This window comes from Taudactylus pleione, unplaced genomic scaffold (assembly GCF_031769625.1).
Source record: "Taudactylus pleione unplaced genomic scaffold, aTauple2 ptg000124l, whole genome shotgun sequence".
Lineage (NCBI taxonomy): Eukaryota > Metazoa > Chordata > Amphibia > Anura > Myobatrachidae > Taudactylus > Taudactylus pleione.
In genome coordinates, this window is record NW_028284526.1 from 1,286,377 (window position 1) to 1,296,351 (window position 9,975).

Below are 9,975 nucleotides of genomic sequence, written 5' to 3' on the forward strand. Positions count from 1 at the left end.
CCTCAGAAGTATCTTTGAGGCTTATGCCTGTTGCTGCTACTGCTGTGAGTGGATCTCTATCTCAGATGGGGACCAGAAGGAAGACTACTTTTAGTAGCTTAACAAAACAATTGACTGTCAAACAATCCTTTGCCTCGGGGAACAAGTATGACAGCATTCACCTAGTTGCACAGAGGATTACTGACGCCATAACAGCTATGCTGGCATTAGATGTGCGTCCTGTATCTGCCATTAATGCAGTGGGTTTTAGACAGTTAATAGAGGTCCTGTGTCCCTGCTACAATGTCCCTTCTAGATCCACTTCACTAGAACTGCAATTCTTGAAGTACGCTATAATTACATATTGTTAATATATATAGTAAATGGGATTCTGGCCACAGCCCTGGCTGGGCATGTACATCTGATCTTTACTGTCTCACACTAAATTGTTGAGCTTAGTATTAAATAAATAAGATTTATTTGATTTTATATGGACTCAACAGTGTTTATATAGTTACACCACTGTTCTAACTGGGTTTCTAAAACACCCTCATTGGCGTATAATGGATGCTGGCTTTGCAATGCACATGGGCCCCTGGTTACAGGGGGGGCCACATTGCACACCCTGCACCCATATAATTATTATACGTACTTCATCAGAGTCCCACGCCGGCCTGTGCTGCAGACTGAAGTCATCAAGAAAATGGCGGCGGCCATTTTCCCGGTGATTTGTACATGTGCATTAGAGATGTCTCCAGGAATACAGCACAGGCGCCATGTTCCTGAAGACTATAAAGCCAGAGTGTACTGCACTGCCAGAGAGAAGAGGGCCCTCATGGAGGCTGCACAAAGGCCCGCTCCTTTCTTAAACACCCTCATTATGAAATCTGGTGTCGACATTCTGACTGCCGACTTTATGAATGTTGACATAATGACTAGATACCGAAAATGCTCACTTACTGTTTAATCTTTGGTCTACTGAGCCATATATTTTCCAGCACTTTTTAGTCTTCAGAGGTGCACCACATACACACTGATTCAGAGATGTGCGCAAATCCATAATACGGGTTCATCTTGCGATTGTTCGCGCTGTGCCAAATACATGTGGTGCCCCCTAGGCCTAGCACCATGGGCGGCTGCACTGCTTGCTTACTTCTAGTTGTAGCCCTGCGTGTGCAGTTTGTGAGTGCAGCATCGGAAATCTGAGCTACATGTCAGGTACTGCAGATGGATTGTACAGTAGTAAAATGTATGTATATGGTGTAACATATACACTTTGGGCCATACTGACCAACGGTTGAAGTGCGCTCTCTGGGAGAAGACGTCATCCCTAGATGCAGGTGGCAGTGGTGGTAGGGGGACTGGACTATTTGAATAGGGGCGGAGCCAAACAACGTGATTACCATAGAATTGCTTCATTAATCTCCGCTCCCCCTCCCGACGGACCACCTATACCTGCACAAAAGTTCATAAAACCCCCGACGACGTATTCATTACAGATTGTACATACAGCGATTCCATTGCTTTGGGGATATGGGACCGCAAAGTGATAAGCGTTCCAGGGGGGTGACCTGAAGTGAACACAAAAACAGTCCGTCTCATGGGCGTGTTATGGGAGTGTCACAGGCGTGTCAGAGGCATGTTATGGGAGTGTCTCAGGCGTGTCAGAGGCGTGTTATGGGAGTGTCACAGGCATGTCAGAGGGGTTGGGTATGAGATCCCGGCTGTCGGAATGGCGCTGGTCACAATACCGACAGCCAGAATCCCGACACCCCTAGGGAAGACAGGTGAGTGTTTTTCTAACCCCTACCCTAACCTCTACATTAACCCTCCCTCCCCGGAGCCTAACCCTAACCTCCCCCCAGTGCCTAAACCTAAACTCCTCCTGCCCACACCCTAAACCTAACACCCCCTCCCTGGTGCCTAAACCTAACCTCCCCCTCCCTGCACCCTATTCCTAACACTCCCTACCCGATGCCTAACCCTAACCCTCCTTCTAATGCCTCACCCTAACCCTACTACCTAACCCTAACCACCCCCTAACACCCCGATACTTACCTTTGGGACCCAGGCGGTCGGGAAACTGGTGCCGGGGTCCTGACCCGTCTAGATTTTGGTGCCGGTATTCAGACCTTCGGCATCCCGCACGCCGGGATGCCGACTACATCCGTGTCAGAGAAAGTGGCTGCATTCTGAAATGCACAGCCACAGTCACAGAGGCTCTGGTCAGACGGAGAAAGTGCCCCTGCCTCAACTTCTAATCAGTAGATCACCTTTAGCAGCCCGAAGGCTCATGAAATCTAAAAAACAGCATCTGCCTCCTGCGCAATCAGCTCCCTACTGTCATTTTTCAAACACAGCCTGTGAGATGGCAGTTAGGAGCTGATTGGCTGGCACCTTTTCACTTTTCACTCTGTCTCCTAACACTGCTTAGTAAATAGACCCCCTGGTATTGTGGGCCTCATTCAGAGGCGGTCGGAGGATGCAAGCGGTCGCTCAGAAACTGGGCGGCCACTTGCATCCTGACCGCCCGCCTCTGTTGCGGTCATTAGGCTGTGGGTGAACACCCACAGCTCTAACGACCGCTCGGGTGATGGTCGCGATGGTCAGAGACCATCGCGACCATCGGGGCTTACAACGAGACCCTAGGGTAAGGTCTCACTTGTCGTAAGCCCCGGAGAGCTTCTGGCTCTGTCTGAGCCGGAAGCTCTCCACTGACATCACTAGTGATGTCAGTGGGGCCTCCCCCAAATGGCAGGCGTTCCCATAGGAACGCCTCCGTTTGGGCTGCCACCCCCCCGGCCCGCCTTCCAAACGGGGCGAGCTGTCAATCAACATCGACAGCTTGCCCCCTTTGGAAAGAGACCCGCTACGACCAGCGCTGTCGGTCGTAGCGGGTCTCACCCATGCGCACGAGGGAGCCGGCTCCCTCGTGCGCATGCGCACTAGACAAACATCGAGGCGGCCGTACGTAGACCGTATGGCCGCCTCTGAATACAGCCCTGTATCTCTGAGAACAAAGGCTTATTAATGTTCATTTACTAAGGCCCTGATTCAGACCCACTCGCGAGCGGCTGTCCGCTCGCAAGTGGGTCGATGGTCTGCACTGCGCATGCGCACGATGGAGGGAGCTCCGTCGGGTGCATGCGCGAGACGCGAAGAGCGAAGGACTTTCCTTCGCTCGTAGTGTCTGATCAAAGGGGGCGTGCTGTCGATGTTGATTGACAGCATGCCCCCTTTGGTGGGCGTGCCGTGGGCGTGCCTGCCAGACGGAGGCGTTCCCAAGGGAACGCCTACCGTCAGAAGCCGGCCCCACTGACATCACTAGTGATGTCAGTGGGAGTGATTTTGGCTCTGATAGAGCCAAAATCACTCCTGGCCTTGCGGTTGAGAAACTCAACCTCAGGCTTCTGCTCGCAGTGGCGATGGTCGCGATGGTCAAGACCATCGCGACCATCATCCTGCACACTCGTATATGCTGTGGGTGGTGACCCACAGCTATACGAGCGTCCTGGAGGACGCTCCATATTTATGGAGGTGGGCCCTGATTCAGAGCGAGCGCTCTGGTCAGAGCGTCCGGCTCTGAATCAGGGCCTAAGAGTGTAGACAGGAGCAGAATATGGACCAAAGCATCCAATAAGCAATTGTCTTTTATGTAGTGCCAGTTTGAAACCAAATCTTTACATTGGTAACTTTAGTTTAATGTAAATGTAAAGTTATGAAAAGAACCTTACATAGAGGTGGCGAATATATAAACTTCTAGAACAATGTGACTATATAGTACGGCAAGATTGTTTCCTTTTTATGTACAGCATAAACATGCAAAACGTTTCCAAAAGTTAAATGTTATATTTCTTTTTTAAAACGATGGTCCTGAAAACATGGACAGCATGGCAGCGCCCATTGCGAGAGAAATCTCCGGAGCACCTGCGCTCAGTGATAAGATGGAAAAGTTAATAACAGGTATAACTCGTCGGAAAGGCGAACATAGATGACTGTACTGTAAGATGGAGTTCAAAAATATTTTCAATAAAATAACATAAGCTTTAATTGTCCATTGACTGCTTATCACACCGGGCAATATGATTAATAATACCCAAACATAAGCTAATGCTATTTTTGTTGTTTTTATTGATTTAGATGGAAAATGTGTGGATTTTTGACACAGCAAGAGTTAATGGAACAGAAGCTGTGGTTTATAAATATTCAATATTCTATGGCATTATTTATTATCTCACTCAGAAGTACGCCCTGCTCTTATATGTCATGCTCTAGGGAAATAATAGTGTCAAAATTCCTTTTTATGTACTGGACTATGTATTCTGCCAGTGATGATAACAAGGCTCGATAGACTAGAGGAATGGTCAAGAACGTGGCAACTACAGTTTAATGCCAAAAAATGCAAGATCATGCACTTGGGTCTCAAAAATCCAAAGGCTAAATATAGTATTAATGGCACTATACTGGAAAGTACTGAAGTGGAAAGGGATCTAGGAGTCACTATTTCAGGTGACTTAAAGGCAGGCAAACCTTGTAACAAAGCAATGAGGAAGGCAAGTCAGATGCATGGTGCATAGGGAGAGGAATCAGTAGCAGAAAGAAAGAAGTGATAATACCACTGTATAGGTCATTGGTACGTCCTCATCTCCAATACTGTGTTCAGTTCTGGAGGCCATATCTCCAGAAGGATATTAATACATAGAGACTGTACAAAGAAGGGCAACTAAAATGGTGCAAGGTCTTCACCACAAAACGTACCAGGAAAGACTAAAAGATCTTAATATGTATAGTTTGGAGCAGAGAAGGGAAAGGGGGGATATGATAGAAACGTTCAAATATATAAAGGGTTTTAACAAGGTAAAGAAAGGAGACATTCTTCAAAGAAAGAGAAGTATTAGAACAAGAGGCCATGATCTAAAAATGGAGGGTGGTAGGTTCAGGGGAAATCTGAGGAAAAATTACTTCACAGAAAGGGTAGTGGACAAGTGGAATAGCCTCCCATCAGTGGTGGTAGAGGCTAAGACAGTAGAGCAATGTAAACATGCATGGGATAGGCATAAGGATATCCTTCAGAAGAAGTAAGGATCAATAAGGGTTGAGGTAACAATGTGTTTAAAAATGGGGCAGACTAGATGGGCCAAGTGGTTCTTATCTGCCGTCAAATTCTATGTTTCTATATGCCGGCTTCCTGCATCCAGCAGACTCCTAACATGCTGGCTTCCTGCATCCAGCAGACTCCTAACATGCCGGCTACCTGCATCCAGCAGACTCCTAACATGCCGGCTACCTGCATCCGGCAGACTCCCAGCATGCCGGCTTCCTGCATCCAGCAGACTCCTAACATGCCAGCTTCCTGCACCCAGCAGACTCCTAACATGCCGGCTACCTGCACCCAGCAGACTCCTACCATGCCGGCTTCCTGCATCCAGCAGACTCCTAACATGCCGGCTACCTGCATCCAGCAGACTCCTAACATGCCGGCTACCTGCATCCAGCAGACTCCTAACATGCCGGCTACCTGCATCCAGCAGACTCCTAACATGCCGGCTACCTGCATCCAGCAGACTCCCAACATGCCGACTACCTGCATCCAGCAGACTCCCAACATGCCGGCTTCCTGCATCCAGCAGACTCCTAACATGACGGCTACCTGCATCCAGCAGACTCCTAACATGCCGGCTACCTGCATCCAGCAGACTCCAAACATGCCGGCTACCAGCATCCAGCAGACTCCTAACATGCCGGCTACCTGCATCCAGCAGACTCCTAACATGCCGGCTACCTGCATCCAGCAGACTCCCAACATGCCGGCTTCCTGCATCCAGCAGACTCCCAACATGCCGGCTTCCTGCATCCAGCAGACTCCTAACATGCCAGCTTCCTGCATCCAGCAGACTCCCAACATGCCGGCTTCCTGCATCCAGCAGACTCCTAACATGCCGGCTACCTGCATCCAGCAGACTCCTAACATGCCGGCTACCTGCATCCAGCAGACTCCTAACATGCCGGCTTCCTGCATCCAGCAGACTCCTAACATGCCGGCTACCTGCATCCAGCAGACTCCTAACATGCCGGCTACCTGCATCCGGCAGACTCCCAGCATGCCGGCTTCCTGCATCCAGCAGACTCCTAACATGCCAGCTTCCTGCACCCAGCAGACTCCTAACATGTCGGCTACCTGCACCCAGCAGACTCCTACCATGCCGGCTTCCTGCATCCAGCAGACTCCTAACATGCCGGCTACCTGCATCCAGCAGACTCCTAACATGCCGGCTACCTGCATCCAGCAGACTCCTAACATGCCGGCTACCTGCATCCAGCAGACTCCTAACATGCCGGCTACCTGCATCCAGCAGACTCCCAACATGCCGACTACCTGCATCCAGCAGACTCCCAACATGCCGGCTTCCTGCATCCAGCAGACTCCTAACATGACGGCTACCTGCATCCAGCAGACTCCTAACATGCCGGCTACCTGCATCCAGCAGACTCCAAACATGCCGGCTACCAGCATCCAGCAGACTCCTAACATGCCGGCTACCTGCATCCAGCAGACTCCTAACATGCCGGCTACCTGCATCCAGCAGACTCCCAACATGCCGGCTTCCTGCATCCAGCAGACTCCCAACATGCCGGCTTCCTGCATCCAGCAGACTCCTAACATGCCAGCTTCCTGCATCCAGCAGACTCCCAACATGCCGGCTTCCTGCATCCAGCAGACTCCTAACATGTCAGCTACCTGCATCCAGCAGACTCCTAACACTGCAGATTGCGCTACAGTGAATTCTTATCTATGTACTGTTAGCTAACCTACAGTATTGTATATCTCATCCTCCCACCCCCCTTGTTAACTGACCATTATCTTAAATATAAGTTACACTGCTCATTTTCCCCCAGAGACTAATTAAGAGTGTAAGGGTAATGTACTTTATCTGACTGCTAGATGCTTATCTCACCTGCTGTAATTGCTTATTGCCAATGCAATAATAAGCCTAATACAAGCGCTTTGCAACAGTTTTCCATAGGGAAAATCAACGTAGTGACAACTCTGAACAAGTCAGAAAATTTTACCTATTTTGCACAGTGTGTGATCGCACCAACTAACACCTTATATATTGCTCTTTTATTATCCCTGTATATAATGTGGGCACCTTGGTGGGATTATATTTGTTCTGTGCATGGTCAGCAGAAAGTCAGCCGTCCTCACTGATGTCCCTAAGATGCCTATATCAGACCACACATGGGAGCATCTTCAGACCAAAAGGTGCCAACTCAGACACACACACAGAGACATGCACATGTCTGACCGGTACAGTCCTAAGGGTTCCTAATGCAGCCATGCAGTACAGATTTATCAGGAGTCTTCTCTTAAAGGAGAAGTTACAAAATGCTGCATCATATTAATATATATATTTATTTAGTTGAAATTGCTATTTATTTTACAATGTGACCATCTGTTACTGCTAAGGTTCCCAAACTCTGGCATTACAGTCCAGGTTTTAAGGATATCCATGCTTGAGCCCAGATAGTGAACTGGGGTACTGATTAAGTCACTTGTGCTCAAGCATAGATATCCTTAAAGCCTGGACTGTAATGGTTGAGTTTGGGAACTTCTGCAGTAACAGATGGTCACGTTGTACCTGCAGGGCATAAAAACAGGCTGCCCAAAGTGCGAGAGGGCAGTCACCGTAGAGAAACATAAAACACTGTGCATTCCGCACAGCACATAAACAAAATTAAAGTAATCAGTTTAACTCTTTCATTTCCAGATGGCACAGAGTGTAATCCTTGAGCAGCATACTCGACACTATATGGCTCCATTGATAACAAGCTATACTCACACGTTTTAGTATGCAAGGGGTTAAATGAGTTACATTCAGTATAAATGTACAGAATATACACATTATGACTTAGATTCCTTTTGTATCTGATGCATCAGAGAGAAGGCTCATACTGTATGACAGTGTCTGCCCGGCTTTTAGGGCCAGTCTGTGCTCTCTATATTCCAGTTGTAGCATTTGATCTCCTCGGGTCTGAGTCCTGTTCGTAGCGGTAGTGATACCCCTCCATCTGGTCCCTACAGGCTTCCCGGAAGTTATTCAGCCACCTCTTTATCCCTCGTCGGTTCAAGTACAGGACCATGAGGAAAACCACTCCAATCAGAGCCAGCACAATTCCAAAGAAGACGTAGGATGCCGTCTCCAGGTTCTCATTAATGCACTTCAGGTTGTCACTTCTCAGGTGGGTGACCAGGGTGCCATTTAAGCTTGGTGGCGTGGAGCACTGGAGGCTGTGGGCATCCACAGTCTGAGAAGTATTTTTGACCCACAAAAGCATGGCCCTTAGGTCACAGTCACAGGCTATCGGGTTAGGACTTAGATAAACTAGGACCTTCTTTGCCTTCAAAGCAGTAACCGTCTCTTCATCGACTCTTTCAATAGAGTTATTTCCGATGTTTATAGTTTGCAAGCTCTCGATGTCCAGCACGGTGCCGGGAAACGATGATAATTCATTGCCAGTGATTTCCAATGTCCTTAGGCTCCTCAAGTTGTCTGCCCATTGGGAGCTGAGCAATTGTCCCTGCGCTGGCTCTCTGAGGGCAGAGTTCAACTTTAAAACCTGGAGCTGAGATAATCCCATAAATGTGCTGTTGGATATTGAGTGCAGAGGGTTATGGCTCAAGTCTAGGGTGGTGAGGCTGGACAGCTGGAGGAAGGCGTCTGCTTCTATGGCTTGGATGTTATTATTGGTAAGTATGAGAGTGGATAAGTTGCTCAGGTTTGTCCCATTGCTCCTGAAGATGGAGGCTCGGAGAAGAGTGATATTGCTGCCGGTCAGAGACAGGTTCTGGACCCAGAGGGGGATATCCACCGGGACCTCTTGCGGAGATAGGAAGTGACATTGAACAAGGCCGATTTTGCTATGGCAGTAGCAGTTTAAGGGACAGGAAATGGTGACATTCATGAAGACTAGAAGCCCCATCAACTTTAAAAGCAGCCAGCAGTTGTCATCAGCTGGACTCAGCAACGCCTTGAAGTTATAGTGGCCATTGAGGTGTCTTCGTGGCATGTTTTAGAGTTGCGGATGAATTTACAACACAGTCCCCAATGTAGGAAAAAAGTGCCTTTGTGTCCTCCTGATTGTCAGTGTAAGGGTACACCAGGGCAGGCTTCAGTTCTCTCATCCTCAGCTGCTATCAATGCATGGGAAGGCTGGATCTCCTGGCTGTTCTCTAGCTGTACCAGGCTCACAGCGGCTTCTAGAGTCACAGAGCCTACTGTCCCTGCATGCAACTCTTAATTTGATTTTGACGTCTCTGGCAGGTCAGATGGATGGACTGGTGTCTAACAAAGATGCCTCTCCCCTCTCCTCGTGCTCCTGCGCCTGCCATCAGCTGTTCCTTCTATTATTGAGGAAGAAAGGCTGGAGTGATTTGCTAGGATGTATTCCCAGCAGTAACAAGCATTGCCGAGCTCTCATTTCTACCAGGCTACTGCTTAACCCTCTAGGCTACTGCTTAACCCTCTGAGTACCTGAAAGGACACTGATGCAGACATAGCAGTTATGTAGTGATGCTATTATATGAACTGTGCAGAGTTACCTGGGTAGGAGTGTTTCTGGCTGTGATAGAAAGCATGATTGTAGAATAGAAGATAAGGTATTTTAATGAAATGTTATGTAAATAAGGCTAATATTGGTTACATGTCCAAGTAGTCCTAAATTAGTAATAAGTACAGAAAATATTAATTGAATCCGTTTTTCTAACTAAAACCCCTTAATGAAGCTTACTAAAAATTAAATCTATCCCTGAGATATCAGGCAGCAAATTTTGTACTTTTTCCTTTTGCTCACCAGTGACAGCCCCTTGTGAAGCCCCCCGGCATTATACACACATTCACACACGCACGCACACAGCTACCTACTGAAGCCCCCCGGCATTATACACACACGCACACACACAGCTACCTACTGTACTACGCATATTCTCAGTTATTA

The 9,975-nt window shown here is 48.3% G+C and overlaps 2 protein-coding genes across 2 annotated transcripts; one reads left to right on the forward strand and one right to left on the reverse strand.

Moving 5' to 3' along the window:
* The first annotated feature begins 5,156 nt into the window (after nt 1–5,156).
* Nucleotides 5,157–6,788, forward strand: LOC148523956 (uncharacterized). Its single transcript, XM_088472453.1, has one exon. It carries the CDS (start codon nt 5,157–5,159, stop codon nt 6,786–6,788), a length of 1,632 nt encoding a protein of 543 aa, XP_088328579.1.
* A 782-nt stretch (nt 6,789–7,570) lies between these two features.
* Nucleotides 7,571–9,259, reverse strand: TPBGL (trophoblast glycoprotein like). Its single transcript, XM_088472482.1, has one exon. The coding sequence runs from the start codon at nt 9,046–9,048 to the stop codon at nt 7,978–7,980; it is 1,071 nt and encodes a 356-aa protein (XP_088328608.1). The 5' UTR covers nt 9,049–9,259; the 3' UTR covers nt 7,571–7,977.
* Between the last annotated feature and the right edge of the window lie 716 nt (nt 9,260–9,975).